Source organism: Debaryomyces hansenii, assembly GCF_000006445.2.
Source record: "Debaryomyces hansenii CBS767 chromosome A complete sequence".
NCBI classification, from domain to species: domain Eukaryota; kingdom Fungi; phylum Ascomycota; class Pichiomycetes; order Serinales; family Debaryomycetaceae; genus Debaryomyces; species Debaryomyces hansenii.
In genome coordinates, this window is record NC_006046.2 from 445,822 (window position 1) to 468,634 (window position 22,813).

Genomic DNA, 22,813 nt, shown 5'->3' on the forward strand with positions numbered 1-22,813 from the left:
TATATGTATATTATACGTTAATATATGTATATATATATAAGTCTTGTATTTCTAAATGTCAAGCTCTGGTGTTTTACCCTTAAGTCTACCTAAAACACAGCTCTTGGCATATCTAACAATAACATTGTCTTCGTGAAGCATATCGAAACTTTCAGTAGCGTCTTTACCTGCAAAGTTCAAAATGGATTGTTCACCACCTGGATGATCTTTTAAAAATGGGGTCAAATCTAATACAACATTTTTTACAATGCACCAACAGTCTTCTTTCTTGTTGTGCTTAGCAACTTCTTCTGTTGTGAATTCTTTTGAAGGAATTTCGAATGGTCCAGCATTATCCTTCTTTTCTTTCGATTGCTCTTGTTGTTGCTCTTGTTGTTGCTGTGGTTGTTGCTGTGGTTGTTGCTGTGGTTGTTGCTGTTGATTGTGTTTCTGCAACAGCTGTTCAGCGCTAGATTCCTGGTCCTGTTTACTATCCAGCCAGTCAATTGTAATCCGTTGAGGATGATTTGGATCAATATGGAAATTGACTTGCTGTAACCTACTAACTGGTCCACTTCCACTACTCTCCTGAGCGGCATTACCAGCGGCACGACTAGCATCATTGCTAGCTGCACCCAATTTTTGTAAGAGATAGCCAGAAGCTTGATCGGCTGCAACTCTACCGTAAACAACACAAGCTAACAAAGATGAACCTCCCAATCTATTATGCCCGTGGACACCACCAGCAACTTCACCGCATGCGTATAATCCGTTGAATGGTTCATTATCATCATACAATACTTCAGTCTTACCGTTGATCTTAACTCCTCCCATAGTAAAATGTAATACTCTTGTGATAAATGACACATGGTATTTACTGTCAGTGGTGAATTCAAATGGAGTGTTTGGAAAGTATTGCTTTCCAAATTCATCCTCAGTTTCACCAGAAGCAGCTTTATTATACTTCTCGAATTGCTTGTCTACTGTCTCTTTATTGCATCCAATTTCTTTGATCAATTCATCACCACTGATAGTTTTCATAAGATTTCTTTGGGTATAATGTTTGATATGGAACAGCAAATTCTTTTCACTCTTGGTACTCAAGACTAATCTTAATGGACCGTTACCTGCCTTGATTTGCTTTTCCATCTCACCACTCACATAATCTCTTGTTCCTAATTCATCCACAAATCTTTCACCCTTATTATTTAAGATAATACCACCTTCACCTCTTAAAGCTTCTGCCCCCAAGAACAAGAATCTTGGTGTAGTCTTACCACTTATGACGTCCTTATCGTTTAAATCGATCAACCCAGTTGGGTGCACCTGGACTTTATCCATATCGATACCAACACCCTTGTTTTTCATAATAATCTTTTGACCATCACCTGTAGCATGGTTACCATTGGTAGATGGTAAATCAATGATGTCTGGTCTATATTTTCTCAATAAGGAATTCTTAGTGAAATCTGCTGCATAACCACCGGTAGCCATAATAACTGGCCCCAATAACTCATGTTTCAGCTTGTCAGTTAAGTCCTTATATTTAACACCAACAATCTTGAATTCGTCGTCATCCAGTTTGATCAAATCGATAACTTGACTTTTTTTCATAATCATGACTCTGTGTGGTTCACTTTCAGACAAGTTCTCTAATTTCTCCAAAAGCTTATAGGTGATTGCCATTCCTGGAAACTTTGCATCCTTTCCTCTATGAGTTCTAGGCTGTGAGTGTCCCCCTAACCTCGATACCACAGATAAGTCCAAGCCAAATACTTCTTGCAACCAATGTACAGCATCTGCCGAATTATAAGTCAAAACCTTGATCAAATCGGGGTTAGCCCTATCTTTGGCAGTCTTTAAAGTGTCCTCATAGAATTGTTCAACAGAATCCTTAATTGATAAATTAACTTGTGTTCTCGTTAATGATCCATTGATCCCAGAGGTTGCTTTACCACTATTACCACTCAAAAACCCCTGCTTGTCAAGCAAAATAATATTGGCACCTCTTAAGTATGCTTGGTGACCTGCTGATAAACCTGCAAGACCACCACCAACAATAATTACTGGATTTTCTGGAATGTTAGACATGTTATTTTAACTAATTGTATTTTATATATATATATTATATATTTATAGGGTAGTATTAAAGTATAATAGTCTAAGAACCTATATAAGCTCATTATTAATTTGCTATTATTATTGGCTGCGTGAAAATGTGGGGTCACATGCGCATTGTAGTCCGAAAATTCTTGAAATTTCAGCTTATAACTCCAAGCATAATACTGTAAAATGGCAAATGGAGGATCAATGGGAGACGTATTGGAAGGCAAATGACACATCGTTGAATTCACTTTCATTCCGCAATAAAATATCTTCATTTTCGTTTAATGCATCGTGGTTTAGATGGTTCCATGTAGTAGAATCTCCATAAAGCATAGCAGGAGATTTAATAAACTGTCCAGTATCAGGACGACACCTTTTACAGCTATATGTGTCATGGGTGTCACACGGAGTATTTGGTTGAAATTCAAATAATTGTTTTAAATTATCAGCACTGAATAACCGTTCGACATCTTCCTTCTCGTCCACTACGCAACTCGACAATGATAACTTCATTGATTGTCTCTGGAAAATCTTTTCCTCGATGGTACCCGTAGAAATGAATCTGTAGATGAAACAGTCTTTCTTTTGGCCATCTCTCCACACTCTTGCCAATGCCTGCTGATCGGAGGCCGGATTCCAATCGGGGTCGATCAAGATCAATCTGTTGGCCCCAATCAAATTAATCCCACATCCACCGGCCTTAGATGAAAGTAGGAAGATAAACTCTGATCCTTCGGGATCATTAAATCTATCCACTAACTTTTGTCTCTTATTAATGTTCATAGTGCCATCTAATCTTACATTCGCGTACTTCTTATATCTGCACATTTTTTCAATCAAGTCTAATGTTTGGGTATAATTTGAGATTAATACAATTTTATCATTGGTTTCAGTCCTTATCTTGTGTAAGAATCTCTCTAATAACATAAACTTTCCACTGAACCAGGTTTGGATTTCTCTAGATCTATTACCATTTCCAATGGCAGGGACGTAATCTTCGGGTATTAAACTGTCGCAGCCATCTAAATCATCAGGTAAATTCAATAAATCAGGATGATTGCATAGCTTTTTCAACATACCAATGGCCTTTAAAGGTTGTGATCCAACCCCCTTTAATAATTTTTTAATTTCAGGCGATGTCACGAAATATTCATATAGCTTCTTTTGCATCGGCGATAATCCAACAAATACAACATACTCATATTTAACGGGCAAGTATTTGGAAAGAATATCATTTGTTCTTCTAATAATAAATTTAGAAACCATTTGCGATAATTCTGTTAATTTTTTATCACTTACCTCTTTCTCTTTGTCGGTGGCATCAGCATCTCTTCCTCTCAAGATAGCACTTTCAAAATTTTTACGGAAATCATTTCTAGTTCCCAAGTATCCTGGATTGGCAAAGTTTAATAAAGAAAAGTATTCAGATAAATCATTCTGAATTGGTGTTCCTGACAATATAACTCTTCTCTCGCATCTTAACGAATTCAATGCTGTAAATGTTAACGAATCTCCATTTTTCAATCTATGACCTTCGTCTGCTAACATAAGCCCTACTTCCGTACCTGCTAGTTTATCAACATTTCTTCTCAATGTTTCGTATGAAATAATCAATACTGGTCTTACGATATTTCTTCCAGTAGCGACCGACCATTGCTGCAACGCCTGTCCTAAGTCTGACGATTTTGTAGACTTACCATCAACAGCCAATGGAGTTAAAACACCTTCACCCAACCACTTTATTATTTCATTTGCCCAGTTTCTAACTAATGATGATGGACAAACAATTATACATTTTTCAATAGTCCTTTTCCCCCGAGGACTCTGTTTCAATAAAGTCCACATTAATGCCAAACATTGCAATGTCTTACCCAACCCCATTTCGTCTGCCATTATACAGCCTTTTGCTCTCGGATCAATTAGACCAGAAGTACAACGGTATAAGAACTTGACCCCAGCGATTTGATGGGGTCTTAAAATCTTTGCTAATCTTGGATCAATAACAACAGGAACATCGGGATATTTAGCCAACGAATCTTCAGGATTTTTACAAATGCCCAATATTTCTGCTAATGACTTATGGGTTCTTTGTCTTTTAGCTGGCCTTTCTTCTATATTTTCTTTGTTTTCTTCTAGTTCCTTCTCTTTGTCATTTTCCTTTGTCTCTTCAATAATAGGTATTATATCAACCGTAGGATCGTATAGAACGATAGCAAACTCGCTGGTAGGGTCATGCAAAGCCCTTGGTGGAAGAATCGTCTTTCGTCTGGTCCCTAAGGGCGGTGGCGGTCCCTTATTGTCAAACTGAGCCATTTTTTCGTTGTTCTTCGAGAAAGGAATGGTAAAGGATTTCCGAAACTTATTTTCGTTACTATTCAATCCGTCTCCTTTCAACATCAGTCTTGGTAATAACGCTCCAAATCTCTTGATACCTCGAATCACATTCCCATCCTCATCGACTCCAATATCCTCATCCCCATTCATATTATCCATATCGGAGTAATTAGTTACTTTATTTCTTACATTCCGTAAAGGCAATCTCTTGGTTGTGTTGGAACTTCCTGCCCCTATCGTTTGCCCTCTGTTAGCAAATGGCACTCTGAAAGGTCTGGTTAACCTTACTGCACCATCTGTGATCATTGCAGGTCGCTTTTCTTTTGGAACACCTGCCCCTGATCCTAGTGGCGTAGTATACTCCGTCAATAGCTTTCTACCCATTATATAGTATCTCAAATCACTATTTTATTAAAAGAACTTTATTACTAAGATCAAAAGTAAAACATAAACAACGCGCTGCACACTAAAGAAAATTAAATATGTATTCAATAGATGAGCAATGATAAGGAAAAGATTCAACACTGTTTAATCAAATAGACAGAATAGAATGGAAGAGATATTAGCTAAAGCGGGTAGCCAGGCAGTTACATTTGCAATTAGGTCTGGTATTTCTTTGGCATCCGGATTTGCTATTAAAAGGGTAAGCAAGTTCTTAGATAAGATACCGGAAAATGAAAAGAGGAAAATCACCATAATTAAGAATAAGATCCAAACAAAAATAGATATATTGTCTATATCTATTGATTTAATAAAGCTAGCAAGTGCTAGAGGTAATACATCATTGGAAGCTACTAGTATTTATATTGATGAATTGACTAAAGAATTTGATGTGTTCGATGAGACATTGGTTAAGATCACAAATGATTTAACGAATTTGAATGAAAAGGAGTCCATAATGAAGGTAAATGTCTATATGAAAGATTTGTTGGAAAAAATCGACGAAGCCATTCCCTTATTGAATTTATCACTAAACACTTGTGGGGTTAATTTAAACGGTAATTTGCCTGATCATATTTCACCCGGAAGATTATTACAGGCATCGGATTTCATAAACAAATCGAATAGCGAATTCAAACAGGAGACTATGCAAGTGGGGCCAAGATTTGATTTAGTCTTGTATTCGATTTTTTACAACCCTAGTAGGCTAAAATATATTGAGAAAAATGAGCAAGCTAGTGAATTGTCTAGTATATCTTGGAAAGAGGAATTTGCTAGATGTCTGGGACGTATTATGAGAAGTTTTGATAAAGAAAATGAATACTCATATAGCTTAGAGTTTGAAGAAGACTTCAATGATGGAAGGTACCATGAAGATACAGACGGACAAGTGAGAAAGTATAGTATAAAACAATTGAGAAGGTTATTCTTTAGTGCATCAGGAAAATTGCTTAGGTTAGAAAGCAGAAGTTCCCCAGTCTTAATATTAAAATTAATCGATCAACAAGATAATGAGGAATGGATCGCATTAGGCGAAGTAAAATCGGGCGAATTTGATGACAGTGACGACGACGACGAAGAAGAAGACGATGATGCAGGTGAATTCCATGATTCAAAAGATTTTGTTGAAGAAGCTAAAAATACGTCATTGTCGTTATTGGAGTATTTGGTTCGGTTAAGTATTTTGCAGCAAAATGACCAAAAGTCCATATTGGAAGTTCATGATGAAAGATTATCATTATATTTAAGGGACGAAAATTCAAATTCGATTTATAATCCGGTTGTCCCCACCAGCAAGAAGCAGCAAATCAAACAACTATCTGATAACAAGAAAACTGAAGGCTTACTTACAATGAACTCGAATATAAACAGGTTAGAAAATTTGAAAATCGATAAATGATAATTTTTATTTTACAGAGTATGTTAGATAATAGTAATACGCATGGTGTCATAAATGGTAATACATATAAAGCAAAGACGCAAGTCTGTGTGTAGGCTCTTATTCGTCACGTTTGGAATTGTTATATTTCATTGGTAGCATTAGCTCCGTAAACATTGGATGAAGTTCGAGATCCAAGTTCAGCTGATTCTGATTCTGGTTACTCTTTTTATCAAACTCCGGATTAGTTTGGGGTATATCCCTTCTTTCTTCTTGACCTAATGAATTTATAAACAGTTCATACTGGCTGTCAAACAAACTATTGGACGTCAAATCATTATTCTGGTTGGCTCCATCAGGAGAGAAGTTGAAACTATTTGGCGGATTTGCTGATGATGTTGGAATATTCAGATAATTAAAATTTTCCATGTCGGGGTTCGGTCTGCTGGCAGTTGAGGAATTCGACGTAATTGAAAGAGAACTTTCTGGCCTCTTAGGTCGTATTGGCTGGTAATGAGACAAAGCGGCATTGATATTATCGTTTTTATCATTAACCAGTGATCCTGATAAATTCAGAGACTGGTTGAGTTTGGCCCTGACATGGTCAGGTATGGGCGACAAAGGCTGGTCCTTACTATTGCTGAAGCTAGAGTTACCGACCAAGGGGAATAAAGGAAACATGTTATCCACCATATCAGAGTTAGGAGGCAATCTATTGATATTTTCGTTAATAGTCGTATTCGGGTTCGTGTCTGCGGTAATGCTGGTGTCTATAGACGAATCGCCTGGGAACTGCGAGTCTACCGACCTCGACTTCGTTATTAATCTAGGAGTAGGAGCACGAACACTGCTATTAAGAGCACTGCTTGTACCAGGTATCAGCGCCGCCGAATAGCTATCAGATGATGGAGAAAACATGTCAAACAACCCATTTCCCATCTCAAACGGCCTTTCCGCATCTATACTACTTCCACCAGGACGGTCGTTGAATACTACCAGCCCTCCCGCGGTCTCGGGCTCCTTCCGTATGCTCAACTCTGACATGCTTTTCTGTAGCTTCTTCTTGGTGTCACTCTTCTTCGATGCGTTACTTGAGCAGGTGCAATGCGAATTCTTATGGCATTGACACAGTGCAAGATGCATCCCTGGAGACTTCCCCTTCTTCCCACAAGTACACACTATATGCAAGTTCTTATTCTTTCTCTGATCCCGACAATGCTGGCATTGTGTAGCAGGCCTTCCCTTCGGCTTGATCATTGTCAACGGCTGATCAGTATGAGTACATGTCGTGACCCTATGTCCTCTTATGCAACGCTCGCAAGCGTACTTGACTCCGTTAATAAGAACCATCGTCCAAAGTCTTTGTCACTGCAATATGTTGTGTTTTTTTGTGATTATCTGAACTAGCACCTCAATAAACAGCTTATTCTTGGCCATTAGGACTTAATAATGAATTTTTGGCCATAATTAGGTCTTTACGTCCGGTCGTGTGAAATCCAAAAATATCGCAATACGACATTTGACCCTCATCGAATATATTGCGACAATGTCTCGTTTTCTCGGTTTTATGCCGCTCCATGTGTCATCTTTCATGCTATTTAGGTCCGTATTATTGTACGGAGTTGTGTTCTATCACATCGTTCTATAGATATTTCGTGTAGCGTCGTTATCGTTCTATAGATATATTGTATATCGTCTCTTCTATAATTTCATATATCATCTCTTCTATAGTTAGTCTTCTATCTTCTACGTATTCACATCCTCGTCTACAGCGTTACCCCATAATCTCTACGCACCCTTTATCCAATAATTCGCATCCACGAATTCAAGACTCTCAATACAATTGACTACAAGAAATAATCATACAGTTCTATCACTCTTGACGTACAACTTACTGTTTATATAATATACAACTCAGGGATATAACGCCAGCGTATAACTTATTGCTCGTGTATAATACTCCCCCATTATAAATCTTTGGCCTCTCATTAGCTGAATTAATCCAGGGAATTTCCTGTAACAATGAGATTTGGGTGTATGCAGTACGGAACCTGAATTCCCTGCAAATCTTGGGGAAATGGAATTTCCAGAAGACGGAAACACCTTAGTAAACAAGCAATAATAAGCACTAGAGACTGTTAAGACGCTAGAAATGATTGACTACGAAGAGGTTCAGAAGCACAATACTAAGGAAGATTGCTGGGTTATTATCCATAATAAGGTGTACGATGTTAGTGATTTTGTTGACGAGCATCCTGGGGGGTCTGCTGTAATCTTGAAGTACGCTGGTAAGAATGCTACGAAGGCGTTTGACCCAATTCATCCGCCAGACACTTTGACGAAGTATTTGGCGCCTAAACACCACTTGGGAGAGGTGAGCAAGCCACCTCCGAAGAAGCAGACGAAGGCTGCGGGTGGAGCTAAAGCTCCACCCCCAACACCGGCCACAACTTCAGGTGACCTGCAGGTTGTGGATGAGTTTGACGTTGAATACGACGAACAGGATGACAAGGCACCGATTCCCGTACTGCAAGTGGTTCAACAAGAAGATGAAGCGGAAGAAGAGGACGAATACGATGATGATGACGATGAACCCCCTACAGAAGAAGAGTTAAACAGACGTCAAATGGTCAAGAGAAAGCCAGATCTTGGACAGATCTATAATTTGAATGACTTTGAGTTTGTTGCCAGACACACGATGGAAAAAGTGGCCTGGGGATACTATTCGTCGGGAAGTGACGACGAAATCACCCTTAGAGATAATCATTTATCATACCAGCGTATTCTCTTCAAGCCTAGAGTTATGGTGGATGTTACCAACATCGATCTTTCAACCACGATGCTTGGTACAAAGACTTCGGTTCCATTCTACATCACGGCCACTGCGTTGGGTAAACTTGGTCACAAGGATGGGGAAAAGGTCCTTACCAGATCGGCTGCCAAACAGGATGTCATTCAGATGATCCCTACCTTAGCATCGTGTTCATTTGATGAGATTGTAGATGAGGCCACTGACAAGCAAACTCAGTGGCTTCAATTATACGTTAATTCTGACCGGGAGATTTGTAAGGGCATCGTCCAACATGCCGAGAAACGAGGTATTAAGGGCTTATTTATTACGGTAGATGCACCACAATTAGGTAGAAGGGAAAAGGATATGAGACTGAAAAATGTGGAGGACTTGAGTCATGTTCAAGGTGAAGGTGACGACGCCGACCGGTCCCAGGGGGCTGCAAGGGCAATTTCGTCTTTCATTGACACAGGCCTCAACTGGAAGGATATCAAGTGGTTCAGGTCAATCACAAAGATGCCAATCATCTTGAAGGGTGTACAAACAGTCGAGGACTCGTTATTGGCCGTGGAACACGGTGTCGACGGTATCGTCTTATCGAACCACGGTGGCAGACAATTGGAATACTCCAAACCTCCTATCGAATTGTTAGCAGAGTTAATGCCTATCTTGAGAAAACGTAACCTTCACAACAAATTGGAGGTATACACCGACGGTGGGGTTCGTAGAGCCTCGGATATCTTAAAGGCCATTTGTCTCGGTGCCAAGGGTGTGGGTATTGGTAGACCTTTCCTCTATGCCATGTCTACATACGGTGATGACGGTGTCGTAAAGGCGATCCAGATCTTGAAGGACGAAATGATCATGAATATGAGATTATTAGGAACCCCTACAATTGACCGTTTGAACGAAAACTACGTTGATACGAGAACTATTTCGAGATACGTGCCTGAAGATAAGTTATTTGGCAAGGTCTATGAGCCTTTAGTCTCTCCTTTATTCAAGGATTCAAAGCTTTAGATAGGTCTCTGTGAATAATGAGTTATATATTTTAGACAACATTCTTATACTATATTTACGTCCTGTATATAGTCTATTTGATTCCGAACGCGTTTCGTTGTTCAAATCAACGACAATTATTGACTTCAAAAGACCAAACACTCTTAAAACATATTAAACTAATTTATAAATTAACACTCTTCAGATCCATCAGGCGTATTCGATTACATACAACCACGTTCATATCTGATTAAAACTTGGATTTATTTAATATTTTAATAATCATTCTACCTTGAATCGTTACGAGTGTTTTTTTTTGAGTATTAACAAATTTTTTTTTTAATTTGTTGATTTATTCTGATTTATTCTGTTGAATTCATCTTATAGGTGCAGATTAGTTTCTGTTATATCAGCGGAGTATTTTTATTTCAAAGCATAATATATTGAGGCAACATTTGAAAAATGGTTATGTCCTATGATGTTGGTACCCGTTGTTGGTATCCAGACGAAAAGCTTGGGTGGATAGGAGCTTCAGTTACGTCGAATAAGAAGCAGGATAATAATAAATATGTATTGGAATTAGTTTCAGACACTGATGAGTCTCAGACGTTCACAATCGAAACGGACGATTTAAATGACGATAATGACAAATTACCACCATTACGAAACCCACCTATTTTGGAAGCGGCCGAAGATTTGACCAGTTTGTCTTATTTGAACGAACCAGCCGTTTTGCATGCCATCAAGCTTCGTTACTCGCAATTGAATATTTACACCTACTCTGGGATAGTTTTGATTGCGACAAACCCGTTCCAACGGGTTGACCAGTTGTATTCGCAAGATATTATTCAAGCGTATGCCGGTAAAACAAGAGGTGAGTTAGATCCACATTTGTTTGCAATTGCTGAAGATGCTTATAGATGTATGAAGATCGACGGTAAAAATCAAACCATTGTGGTAAGTGGTGAATCAGGTGCTGGGAAGACTGTTAGTGCAAAGTATATCATGAGATATTTCGCTTCTGTCGAAGAAGATTCTGAATTAGTTTCTAATATTGGAACTGAACATAAATCTGACATGTCTGACGTCGAAAAGCAAATTTTGGCTACTAATCCTATTATGGAAGCATTCGGTAATGCTAAAACAACTAGAAATGATAATTCTTCAAGATTCGGTAAATATTTGGAAATTTTATTCGACAACACAACATCGATCATTGGTGCTAGGATTAGGACATATTTATTAGAAAGATCGAGGTTAGTCTTCCAACCTAAGAGTGAGAGGAATTACCATATTTTTTATCAAATATTAGCCGGTATGAAAGATGGCGATAAAGCGACTTTAGGTTTAACTAGCGCTGAAGACTATAAATACACTAATCAAGGTGGTTTTCCTCGTATTGATGGGGTAGATGATGCTGAAGAGTTTAACATTACTAAAGACGCCTTGTCTTTGATTGGAGTTGGTAAAGAGAAACAAATGGAAATTTATAAGATTTTGGCAGCCTTATTACATATTGGTAATATTGAAATTAGTGCTACTAGAAACGATGCTCATTTATCATCAGACGAACCAAATTTGGTTAAAGCGTGTGAATTATTAGGTATTGATCCTATGAACTTCAGTAAATGGTGTGTAAAAAAGCAGATTACTACAAGATCTGAGAAGATTGTGAGTAATTTAAACCATAATCAAGCAAATGTAGCTAGAGATTCCTTTGCCAAATATATCTATTCCGCATTGTTTGATTGGTTAGTCAATTATGTGAATACTGATTTATGTCCACCTGAAGTTGGTGAAAAAATTAAATCATTTATTGGGGTCTTAGATATCTACGGGTTTGAGCATTTTGAGAAGAATTCTTTTGAACAGTTCTGTATTAATTATGCCAATGAAAAATTACAGCAGGAATTTAATCAGCATGTTTTCAAACTTGAGCAAGAAGAGTATGTTAAAGAAGAAATTGAATGGTCATTCATTGATTTTGCAGACAATCAGCCATGCATTAATTTGATCGAAAATAAGTTGGGTATTTTATCATTATTAGATGAAGAATCGAGATTACCTGCCGGTAACGATCAATCATGGATTGAAAAAATGTATCAAACCCTCGATAAGGAACCAACTAATAAGGTTTTTAAGAAGCCAAGGTTTGGTCAAACTAAATTCATAGTCAGTCATTATGCTCTTGATGTTAGCTACGATATTGATGGTTTCATTGAAAAGAATAGAGACACCGTTGGTGAAGGCCATTTGGATGTCATGAAACAATCAACTAATGAAATGTTACAATCTGTTCTTGAAATTATAGATAAGAATGCAAAAGCTTTGGAAGCATCGAAGCCTGAAACTAATTCTAGAGTAAGATCAGTTGCAAGCAAAAAGCCAACATTGGGTTCTATGTTCAAAAACTCTTTAATTGAATTGATGAAGACTATTGATTCTACAAATGTTCATTATATCAGATGTATTAAGCCTAATGAAGAAAAGAAAGCTTGGGAGTTTGACTCGTTAATGGTCTTATCTCAATTGCGGGCATGTGGTGTTTTAGAAACTATTAGAATTTCATGTGCTGGATTCCCTTCAAGGTGGCCATATGTCGAATTCGCTGACAGATATCATATATTAGTTCCTTCGAGTTTGTGGATGGAAGTTATGAGTGGTGAGACAACACAGGAATCTGTTAGTGACTTGTGTAATAAGATTTTGGATACAAATATCGAAGATAAGAGTAAATACCAATTAGGTAATACTAAAATTTTCTTCAAAGCTGGTATGTTGGCACATTTCGAAAAATTGAGGTCTGATAAGTTATTCCAATCGGCTGTTATGATCCAAAAGAACTTAAGAAGGCGCTATCACCAAAACAACTATTCAAATATTAGACAGTCACATATTAGTTTGCAAGCTTTAGTTCGTGGACATACAAAGAGAACCCAAATCAGAAAGGAAACTGAAGATAAGGCTGCGACGAATATACAAACTGCTATTAGGGGATTCATGGCTAGAAAGCAATTAAAAGATACCCTTGCGTCTATTGTCGTCTTACAGAAATCCATTAGAGGTTTGCAAGGAAGAAGAAACTTTACCCGTGCAAGGTCGGAAAAATCAGCTATCACCTTACAGAATGCTTGGAGAGGTCATACTGCTAGACGTGATTATAAGAAGTCTATGAAGGCAGTTGTCTTACTTCAATCCTGTTTCAGAAGGAAGTTGGCCATTGGTGAATTGAAGGATTTGAAGGTTAATGCTAAATCAGTCAATCACTTGAAAGAGGTTTCTTACAAATTAGAAAACAAGGTTATTGAATTAACTCAGTCGTTAACTTCCAAAATTCAAGATAATAAGAAGTTAGTCAGCGAAATTGCAGGCTTGAAGGTCTTGTTAGATCAATCAAGTAACGTGCATGAAACCTTGAAATCTAGAGAACTTGAATTTAATGAAAAGTATGACTCTCAAAATGTAGGACATCAACAAGAAATCGAAAGCTTGAATAAGGAATTAGAATCCATTAAGTCTGAATATTCTTCAGCTGAACAGAAGATAGAACAATTAACTAAGGAGCAAGCAGATTTAAGACAAGAAGTGCATCGTAATATCGAAGAATTGAATCAAGCTAAGGATGCTCTTGTTAAGCGTGATACAATTGAAGTTGACTTGAAATCTCATATTGAGCAGTTGAAATCTGAAATTGCAAGTTTGCAATCGCAACAACAGAAAGGTGTTATTTCCAATCCAAAATCGAGAAATGTCAGTAACAAGCGCCATAGTAGCGCTTTAGCTTGGAACTCACCAGCATCATTAGATCAAAATGGCAACAGACCAGTATCAGTAATTGCTGTTTCAAATGATGAGGACGCCAATGTGGATGATATCAATGATGAATTGTTCAGATTATTAAGAGACTCAAGGCAGTTGCATAAGGAAATCGTTGAAGGATTGTTAAAGGGTTTGAAAATTCCACCTGCCGGTGTTGCAGCTGACTTGACCAGAAAAGAAGTGTTATTCCCTGCAAGAATTATAATTATTATATTATCTGATATGTGGAGACTAGGCTTAACCAAGGAAAGTGAAGAGTTTTTAGGTGAAGTTTTGGCAGCCATTCAACAGATTGTATCCACATTAAAGGATGATGAAGTCATTTCAAATGGGGCCTTTTGGTTATCAAACACACATGAATTATATTCATTTGTTTCGTATGCTCAACAGACCATTATTGCAAATGACACATTATCTCACGAGATGAGCGAGGAAGAATTCGACGAATACTTGAAATTAGTTGCAGTCGTGAAGGAAGACTTTGAATCCCTTTCATATAATATTTACAATATGTGGATGAAAAAAATGGAAAAGGATTTAGAGAAGAAAGCTGTCTCTGCGGTAGTTTTGTCTCAATCTTTACCAGGATTTATGGCACCAGAGAATTCGCCATTTTTGGCCAAGGTCTTTTCTCCAGGTGTGCAATATAAGATGGATGATATATTGAGCTTTTTTAATTCAGTATACTGGTCTATGAAGTCATATTTCATTGAATATGAAGTTATGAATGAAGTAATAATCGAATTATTAAGGTTCGTTGATGCCTTATGTTTCAACGATTTAATCATGAGACGTAATTTCTTGTCGTGGAAGAGAGGTTTGCAATTAAATTACAATGTGACGAGATTAGAAGAATGGTGCAAGGGTCATGAAATCCAAGAAGGCTCTGGATATTTAAATCATTTGTTACAGGCAGCAAAGTTATTGCAATTACGTAAAAATACCCCTGATGATATTGAAATTATTTATGAAATTTGTTACGCCTTGAAACCAATTCAAATTCAAAAATTGATCTCACAATACTATGTCGCCGATTATGAAACACCAATAGCGCCAAATGTTTTGCAAGCGGTTGCAGATAGGGTTAAAGCTAATGATGGTACAAACAATGATGATTTGTTTGAATTAGTGTCAACTGATGGACATTTCAACGATCCATTTAGATCAGTAAATTTAAGACCATTTTCAAGAGTCGAAGCATACGTACCAGCATGGTTAAGTTTACCAGTAATAAGAAGAATTGTCGAATTAGTAGCCAAGAATGCATCTGTCCAAGAATCGAATAATTTCGATGAAAAGGAAGAAATGAATGGATTTGAAAATGAAGTTCCTACAACAGCCCAAGTATAGTGTATAGTGTATAAAGTAGTTTTTATGTTGATGTGATATTAATATACAATGTTTATTATATAATTTATATTATTCTCTTGGTATTATTTATTTGCTTGTCTATTAATTTCTTCAGCGGTCTTAGTTTTCATCGTTAATGCATGAAGGCCCTTATTTTTGAATTCATCATCCAAAAGCTGGTACACAATTCTATGTCTGGACGGCATGGACTTACCAATAAATTCATCACTTACAATCTCCATCGTGAAATGAGATTCTGTTTTATTCACTGCGTCCTTTACACCTGCGTGGTGGGAATGTTTAGCTGAATCATTATAAACCTTCAATAAAGATGGCTTCAAGTTTTCAACAATCTTAGTTATCATTACACGTTCGATTGGGCCATCGACCTCAGATGGGCATATTTGTCTTTTAATACTCGTAGACATGACACGATTTAAACTTCTATATTGTTTAAATACAGTATTTATAGAGCTTTTATACATTAGATCTATAATTATCTCTTGAATGTGGTTTCATTTTTTTTCACTTTTATGATTACCTCGCATTTTATAGGCTTGATAGCCTGTGTCCTAATAAATATATGATAAACGATAACTACGAGAAAGCTATAATATACAGCCTTTAGAAGCAATTTGAATTGTTGTCGATACAGCTACATGAATAGATATATAGCTAGTGGTTTATTACAGCTATTAATGAGATCAAATAAAACCTATACATTCGAAAATTAACGAACATTTCTAACAACCTTGTTCTTGTTGGCTTCTCTTTTAGCCTGTCTCTTACTCTTTTGAGGAGCCTCTGGTTCTTCTGGCTTTGTTTCGGGTTTGTTGCCTTTCAAACCTTTAACTAGACCGACAACTTTGAAAATGGCAAAGCCAGGAATAATGCTGTATAACCACCACACTTTATTGGTACCTAAAACAATCATCAATATATCAATAATCCATGTAATGTACATTGTATCAAACATGTACTCGTATAATCCTTCATGTTTAACATCTTCACCAGCTTTCAATAATTTTCTTTGTCCCGACATTCTATCTACATCATATACTGGTCTTGCTGATTGTTCTATGATAAATTGGCAAAAGAAAGCAGGACACGAAAATAACAGGTACGGGATAAGTGACTTTGGTCTATTGAACACTAATAGTACCATAATTACAATTAGATTTATTATCACGGCAAGTAGATGGATTTGCTTAAGTATTTCAGTGTTAGCAGCTGCTAATTTTTTCATACTCTGTGACGCCATTTTGTACAAATATGCTTGTTAAGCTTATTTCAATTATATGAGCAATTTCTATTCGATGTTGTAAATCCTAGGGAATCAACAGTAGCAAATGATTCACATTATTCTCTAAATTTCTCGAAAAAAAAGTGAACGAGCGTTCATAGTAAGATTGCCAATTTTACAGACATATTGGAAAAATGATGAATTTTGGCTCTAAGAATCAAATTACTAAGTCAATTGATAAAGAGTCTCTAGATCTTGTAAGTTGCTTGGATCCCTTTATAGTTTTAAATGATTTTTTGTGATTATTACAGAATTTAAGGTATTCTGTACATATTTGCACATTTGCTGCAAAATTATGCAATTTAGTGTTGAATATCATTAATTATATGTGGTAAAACTGGCCAAGAATGGTAACATATATATCATCTTGCAAGGTTTTGGATAGGAGGGGTATTCTAAGCAGACACCTAAACTACAATAAGCTCAAGCAATTATTTACGTTATAAATTAAGTTTACAAAATTATTGAGGCGATGGAATATACGAAATACAGTAAGGGATGCTATTATTGTACATTTCTAATTGGATTTCTTGACTGAGGCAACGGCTGGCAATTGAATTGGATCAGTCAACTTTTGAATCAATCCCTTCAACCTTATGTTGTAGTACTCGCTTAATGAAGAAGGCAATTTACCACTTAAAAGAACCTGATTGATCTTCATATCCCATTGGCTTACAATCTCTTGCGTGTATCTGTTCGAAATGTATCTCAATTTCAAGAATACAACGACCGCAGCGAATACCGAAGTATTCACCACAACGAAAAGTGGAATCCTAAAGATCTGAACAAACATAAGTGGAATAGTAAAAAGGAACCCACTGAGTAACAAGAACTCAGCATTAGCAGCCATTAATAATGCTTGTTGATTGTATGTCGAAGTGAAGTGGTTGATTTTCGCATTCCAGTTCTGTTGTTGCAACTTGTTAAGAGGCATAGATCCGAGCAAATTAGTCTGGAAGTACGTCAACACATGGAAAATAGAAAAGATCGTGAAAGAATACAATCCTCCGGCAACTCCACCAATCGTTCCACTGCTCAAAAGGAAAACTAACGCAAGTAAAAAGTATTGAACATTGTCATCTCTCACCAACCTGGCCCTCAACTCCCGATCACGGGCCACCTTACCAATTCCAAAAATACCACTATTTTTGAAGTGAATTTGCTTAATAACGATCCCATATGTAAATAATACCGCAACTAATGCACAGTTGTAATATTTGGCCGACCGGCTGAAAAATGAGCTGACCATGTTCAAGATAAAGAAAATAATCTCCAAAACATGTCCCACAAACCAATAGAATTGCTTCGACAGTGCTAACGTTGCAATTGTTTGACCAAAAGATTTGGCTTGTACTTTATTTTGTTTTTCTGACATTGTAATAAGAAGAGCTCGGTCAATGTCTTTACTATGGCAAATCAAAGTGGCGTATTCCTCTTAATTCCAGTCTATTGTTAATATAGTAGATTTTTCACCGCAATCTAAGATAACCAAATTTCGCAGGTTAAGTGAAATTGGCCATAATTATTTTACGGGTTATATACCGTCTACAAAAGGGTCATGAAACCCAAGGATTAGGCAGTTTTTCAAGTAAAGTAACTCGGTCTTTCTTGTCAATTAGAAGCGTAAAACACTAAAAATTAGTTACAATGGATTTCTGCTTCTTTCTTATTGGTTGTATGTTTACAGTGAGATTGAAATCATCGAATTTGGTTTGAAATTGCAGCTTTAGGATACTAACAGCAAACTCTAGTCAAAGAATTCAACAAGCCGTTAAAGGATGTCGGTAATATTAGTTGCTACTGTGGAAATTGCCATAATCAGTCGGCAAATGCTATTAGAACCATCAACTGCGTGACATTATTTTTTATTCCAGTGTTACCATTCTACTACTCAAAGAGGCTAAAATGCACTATTTGTAGTGCATCGGGAGATTTGGATAAAGCTACCATGGCAAAAATGAAAGAGGGTCAGCCGGTTGCCATCGGATAGATACTTGAATTTGTTTGCTGTAGTATAGGATGGTTTAGCCTTTCTCTGGTTAGGAAATTGCTACTCTATTTTATTTATTTATACACGAATATACATGAAAACGTCGTTTAATCATACTATTGGCACATTAACGCTTCAAAGCCACTGTAAAAGCTTAAAAATCCGGCCAGACCAACCTTAAATAAAAATCAGTCCGGTGTTTACGGAAGTAGTAATCTAGATCACGAATCATGATGCTGCTTGAACCTACTTCATATTATCCTCATAGGACTGCTATGTTACCATACCAGGAAGTGCTTATTAATTTTCCGATAACCTTATATGTTTTCATGACCTGATATTCCGCTTGATCAGTATCAATATGCTTCGTATTGCTTAAGATTCCAGCAAATATAAATAATAAGTTTATCGGCATTCTGGATAAATACATTTTTATATGATTATTGGTTTCTAACATTTGCAAGATGGATTTAATCGATAATTTACAACCTCGTGGTGGTAATGAAGCTGTATCGGTTAATAGACCGGGCTTAAACACTGATATTCACTTGACTAACCATGGTTCCAGTTGGTTATGGGCAGTCTTTTCAATTTTTGCAACTTTGGCCGTGGTTCATGCGTTCGTCTTCAGTTTTACTAGTTCCAGAACACACAGACTTAAGAAGATATTATTCATTGTGCCTTTGTTTACTAACGCAATAATGGCGTACTGCTACTTTACATATGCTGCAAACTTGGGTTGGACTTCGACAAGAGTTGAATTTAATCATGTTCTGACAAATCGGTTACTAGGTGTGAGACAAGTTTTCTATGTCAAGTACATTGGATGGTTCTTGGCATGGCCTTTCGTTTTGTTTGCTATAGAAGTAGCTACTCATACGTTGGAATCTACCAATCTTGCAGATGGTGGTGAAACTGTTACTGGAATACTCTCATTGCTTTCGGGCTTGATCGTCAAGACGTTCGCTACTGAGATTTATGTCTTGGGCTTATTGATTGGTATTTTAATCCCTTCGAGCTATAGATGGGGTTATTTCACATTTGCAGTATCTGCGCAATTGTTTGCAATGTCGTTGATATTGGTTTCAATGTTTTCTGCAGCAAAATCAGTTCATACAAACAAAGCTGCAATTATTTTCATCGCATTCCAGTTGTTAGTATGGATCTTGTATCCAATATGTTGGGGTCTCAGTGAAGGTGGTAATCGTATTCAGCCAGATTCCGAAGCGGTATTCTACGGTATTCTTGATTTGATAACTTTTTCCTTTGTGCCTATAATATTAACTTGGATTAACGCATCGGGAGTGGACGAAGATTTCTTCCATAAAGTAATGCACTTGAATTTACGTAGAAACTCAAGACACGAAAAGCCAGTAGAGGAAACACCAAGACACAGTGGTGATACTGCAGTTCCACTTTCTAATTCGGATAGGCCTGAGGTCGAGGATAATGTAGGTCAAACATTTGATCGTCCAATGGAAGAGGAACGGGTTTGAGCGTGCTCAAGGCTGGTATAGCATTTGTTTACAAGCTTACGGATTCAGTTCGATTTAATTTTTGTTTAATAATTTTAATGTGAACGATTATCATCTTATATTCTAACTGAATAACACTAATATCTAATAATTAATACTAAATAATTTTATATATCGCAATATGTCCACAATATATCTAACGTGATTATGCAAAGCTTGTGCAAGAATAACATCCAGTAACATAAGCCACCAATTGACTTCGAGATAAAAATAGTTGATTCAGGAGTATTTATTATAAACCAACAAATACAAACATCTAGAAATTAATTAATCTCATGATTGCATAACCAATGGTAACAGTAATAAAATAAACAATTATTGAAGTTGGAACACCTCTTGAGATGAATGTACCAACAGTCAAGTATGGTTTTCCAAATTCATCAGTCATACAAATGGCAGTAACACTAGGAAATCCCGATGTCGGTAAACCCATGGCTGCTGAACATAATAATACACTTGCCATGATTAATAGTCTTGGATGTGGCTCTGGTAAGTCATTACCTATTTCTGAAACTAAAGGAATTATAATCAATGCAGCAACTGTATGAGAAATAAAAGTGGCCATGATTAAGATCAAAAGACCGAAGGTTAGCGTTACACCAAATAATGAAAAGTCTTCGACTTGGTGTTTTATTGTCACCGCTATGGTCGATAATAGCCCTGAAGATGCAACAGCTTTACCTAACGCAGTACCACCCATAGCTAATATAACTATGTTCCACGGGTAATTATTGAAATCTTCGGTTGTTAATAATCCTGGTGCAAAGAACAAAAGTAATGGAATTAATGCTATTATTCCCATCTCACCGAATATGCCTTCTAACCTTGATGCAATGCACCATAAAAATATAGTAAACATTGTAACACCTATGATGTACCATTGGATTCCAGTAAATTTGTCATCGATAGTTCTGATGCTAACCAATTGGGTGTTCTTTGAATTACAATTAAATGTGAGCAACAAAAATACCCACACAGCGAAAAGTGAAAGGATACAAACTGGCAATGCAATAACAAACCATTCCCCCCAAGATGGTTGTGGCTCCATAGAGCCAATGGCAATCATATTCTGGGGAGAAGCGATAGGAGAAGCCATACCACCAATATTTGAAGCCAATGCAATTCCCAAAATCAATGCATTTATGAATTGAGATCCTTTAGGTAATGTACGCAAAATAGGTTGAATTAACGAGAAACATAAAACAGGAGCTGCAACATTAGATACCCACATGGATGCAAATAATGCTACACCCATTATTGTCAATAAAACAACAGAAGGGTTCGTTCCTGCCTTTGATAAAATCCAGGTAGAAATGACTTTGGCGATATTATACTTCGATAAGGCTGCTGCTAAAGTAAAACCACCCAATAATAACAAGATCACCGAGTTCCACATTGTTGACAAAATAAATTTCGACGAAGATACTGCATCCATTAATGAACCATCATCATTTTTCAAGACTTGTAATACCACAATTAAAATAGGTATTAAAAGCGATGTTACGAATAATGGAATAGTTTCAGTGGCCCAGAGTAAGGAAGCACATATTAATAATGCAAAACAATTCTTCTGTTGAAGATCATCGAATGGAGAAAAATTCAATAATGCTAAGGTTATTGATATAATCACTATCAGTTTTGCGACTGTTGGATTCTTGAACGAAATATTAAAACTGGATGATATATTGCCAGTAGTCTTCTCACTGTTAGTATTTTCAGGATTTGATACTTTAGAGTTTGCTGCATAAGTCTTTCTTTCTAAACCGATCATATCTCTCCAGATTGTATTTCTTTCCCAAATGACATGCTCCCTCAAATGAATCGATAATTCCGATTTGGCAGCTTCCAAATCATTTCCATGATTACATATCAAAGCATATAATTTAATTAACGAATTAATATTATCTTCAACTTTTGTAATAGTAGTGTCTTGAAATATGTATGTTCTTTGAGGCAAATCATTCAAATAACCGTCCTTTAAATTGGTATTTAAGGATTTGTCAAACTTCTTTAAAGCCTTCTTAAACCCAGTGTTATTTAATTCTATATAAGACTTCAATTCGGATAAAGTTGTAAATAATCCAATAATTCTTTTCCTTAAAATGACCCGATTTTCAGAAAGGATGAGCAACTGGGGTGGTAAAGTGGAAGTATAGTTGTTCAAATTATTCCAAACATCAGGGGTCTTCGGCGATTTTAAATAATGGTCAATAGACTTTGTATGCTCTAACGGTCTATTCTTCGGACGTCCTCTTTCTTCTCCTGAGTCCTCATCGTCATTTTCATCCTCTTCCTGCATTTCTCGATCAGTTTCAGTCTGGTAATGTTCAAAAGAGGTGTCCGACGGAGCAACACCCCCACTTGCACTGCCACTCAGCTTTTTTCTATTTAACGAAAATCTTCCAAAGTCAGCAGGCTTGCTAAAATTGACCCCGTCAAGTTCCGCTTCGAAATTCTCGATATCAACGATTAATTCCTCAATACCCTTGAAAATATATGACTCTTGGACCTGATAAAAATCATCCACCTTTGTCAATTCGGCATCAAGAGCAGCCAAAAATACAGTAGAAGGGTCTTGATCTGCTCGACTTTCGTTGGTAATAAGATGGGCCGACTCTAAATCGCCTCCTCCCGCCTTTAAACTATCCCTCTGAAGTGAGTAAATTAACTTCTTTAAAGTTGTATACGCTATATACTTTGAAGACCATTCCGGAACAGCGTTGAACTGTAATGAATGTGAAAACTTCATCGTATTTGATGTGTCGAGTCCTTATCTATTGGAAAAGAT

The 22,813-nt window shown here is 36.8% G+C and overlaps 12 protein-coding genes across 12 annotated transcripts; 5 read left to right on the top strand and 7 right to left on the bottom strand. All coding sequences in view use genetic code 12, as the record gives it.

Moving 5' to 3' along the window:
- Positions 1 to 51: 51 nt before the first annotated feature.
- Positions 52 to 2,070, bottom strand: DEHA2D05434g (DEHA2D05434p; the record flags this gene model as incomplete). Its single annotated transcript, XM_458704.1, has 1 exon — positions 52 to 2,070. One exon carries the CDS (start codon positions 2,068 to 2,070, stop codon positions 52 to 54), a length of 2,019 nt encoding a protein of 672 aa, XP_458704.2.
- Positions 2,071 to 2,286: 216 nt separating this feature from the next.
- On the bottom strand, positions 2,287 to 4,803 carry DEHA2D05456g (DEHA2D05456p; the record flags this gene model as incomplete). The annotated part of the gene is made up of 1 exon (XM_002770217.1): positions 2,287 to 4,803. The coding sequence occupies one exon, from the start codon at positions 4,801 to 4,803 to the stop codon at positions 2,287 to 2,289; it is 2,517 nt and encodes an 838-aa protein (XP_002770263.1).
- A 166-nt stretch (positions 4,804 to 4,969) lies between these two features.
- On the top strand, positions 4,970 to 6,259 carry DEHA2D05478g (DEHA2D05478p; the record flags this gene model as incomplete). The annotated part of the gene is made up of 1 exon (XM_458706.1): positions 4,970 to 6,259. The coding sequence occupies one exon, from the start codon at positions 4,970 to 4,972 to the stop codon at positions 6,257 to 6,259; it is 1,290 nt and encodes a 429-aa protein (XP_458706.2).
- Positions 6,260 to 6,358: 99 nt separating this feature from the next.
- Positions 6,359 to 7,588, bottom strand: DEHA2D05500g (DEHA2D05500p; the record flags this gene model as incomplete). Its single annotated transcript, XM_458707.1, has 1 exon — positions 6,359 to 7,588. The coding sequence occupies one exon, from the start codon at positions 7,586 to 7,588 to the stop codon at positions 6,359 to 6,361; it is 1,230 nt and encodes a 409-aa protein (XP_458707.2).
- An 802-nt stretch (positions 7,589 to 8,390) lies between these two features.
- On the top strand, positions 8,391 to 10,049 carry DEHA2D05522g (DEHA2D05522p; the record flags this gene model as incomplete). The annotated part of the gene is made up of 1 exon (XM_002770218.1): positions 8,391 to 10,049. One exon carries the CDS (start codon positions 8,391 to 8,393, stop codon positions 10,047 to 10,049), a length of 1,659 nt encoding a protein of 552 aa, XP_002770264.1.
- A 441-nt stretch (positions 10,050 to 10,490) lies between these two features.
- Positions 10,491 to 15,197, top strand: DEHA2D05544g (DEHA2D05544p; the record flags this gene model as incomplete). The annotated part of the gene is made up of 1 exon (XM_458708.1): positions 10,491 to 15,197. The coding sequence occupies one exon, from the start codon at positions 10,491 to 10,493 to the stop codon at positions 15,195 to 15,197; it is 4,707 nt and encodes a 1,568-aa protein (XP_458708.1).
- An 83-nt stretch (positions 15,198 to 15,280) lies between these two features.
- DEHA2D05566g (DEHA2D05566p) lies at positions 15,281 to 15,682 on the bottom strand (the record flags this gene model as incomplete). The annotated part of the gene is made up of 1 exon (XM_458709.1): positions 15,281 to 15,682. One exon carries the CDS (start codon positions 15,680 to 15,682, stop codon positions 15,281 to 15,283), a length of 402 nt encoding a protein of 133 aa, XP_458709.1.
- A 245-nt stretch (positions 15,683 to 15,927) lies between these two features.
- Positions 15,928 to 16,458, bottom strand: DEHA2D05588g (DEHA2D05588p; the record flags this gene model as incomplete). Its single annotated transcript, XM_458710.1, has 1 exon — positions 15,928 to 16,458. One exon carries the CDS (start codon positions 16,456 to 16,458, stop codon positions 15,928 to 15,930), a length of 531 nt encoding a protein of 176 aa, XP_458710.2.
- A 559-nt stretch (positions 16,459 to 17,017) lies between these two features.
- Positions 17,018 to 17,875, bottom strand: DEHA2D05610g (DEHA2D05610p; the record flags this gene model as incomplete). The annotated part of the gene is made up of 1 exon (XM_458711.1): positions 17,018 to 17,875. The coding sequence occupies one exon, from the start codon at positions 17,873 to 17,875 to the stop codon at positions 17,018 to 17,020; it is 858 nt and encodes a 285-aa protein (XP_458711.2).
- A 272-nt stretch (positions 17,876 to 18,147) lies between these two features.
- DEHA2D05632g (DEHA2D05632p) lies at positions 18,148 to 18,490 on the top strand (the record flags this gene model as incomplete). Its single annotated transcript, XM_458712.1, has 2 exons — positions 18,148 to 18,175; positions 18,252 to 18,490. The coding sequence occupies 2 exons, from the start codon at positions 18,148 to 18,150 to the stop codon at positions 18,488 to 18,490; spliced, it is 267 nt and encodes an 88-aa protein (XP_458712.1).
- A 464-nt stretch (positions 18,491 to 18,954) lies between these two features.
- Positions 18,955 to 19,986, top strand: DEHA2D05654g (DEHA2D05654p; the record flags this gene model as incomplete). The annotated part of the gene is made up of 1 exon (XM_002770219.1): positions 18,955 to 19,986. The coding sequence occupies one exon, from the start codon at positions 18,955 to 18,957 to the stop codon at positions 19,984 to 19,986; it is 1,032 nt and encodes a 343-aa protein (XP_002770265.1).
- A 295-nt stretch (positions 19,987 to 20,281) lies between these two features.
- DEHA2D05676g (DEHA2D05676p) lies at positions 20,282 to 22,774 on the bottom strand (the record flags this gene model as incomplete). The annotated part of the gene is made up of 1 exon (XM_458713.1): positions 20,282 to 22,774. One exon carries the CDS (start codon positions 22,772 to 22,774, stop codon positions 20,282 to 20,284), a length of 2,493 nt encoding a protein of 830 aa, XP_458713.2.
- Between the last annotated feature and the right edge of the window lie 39 nt (positions 22,775 to 22,813).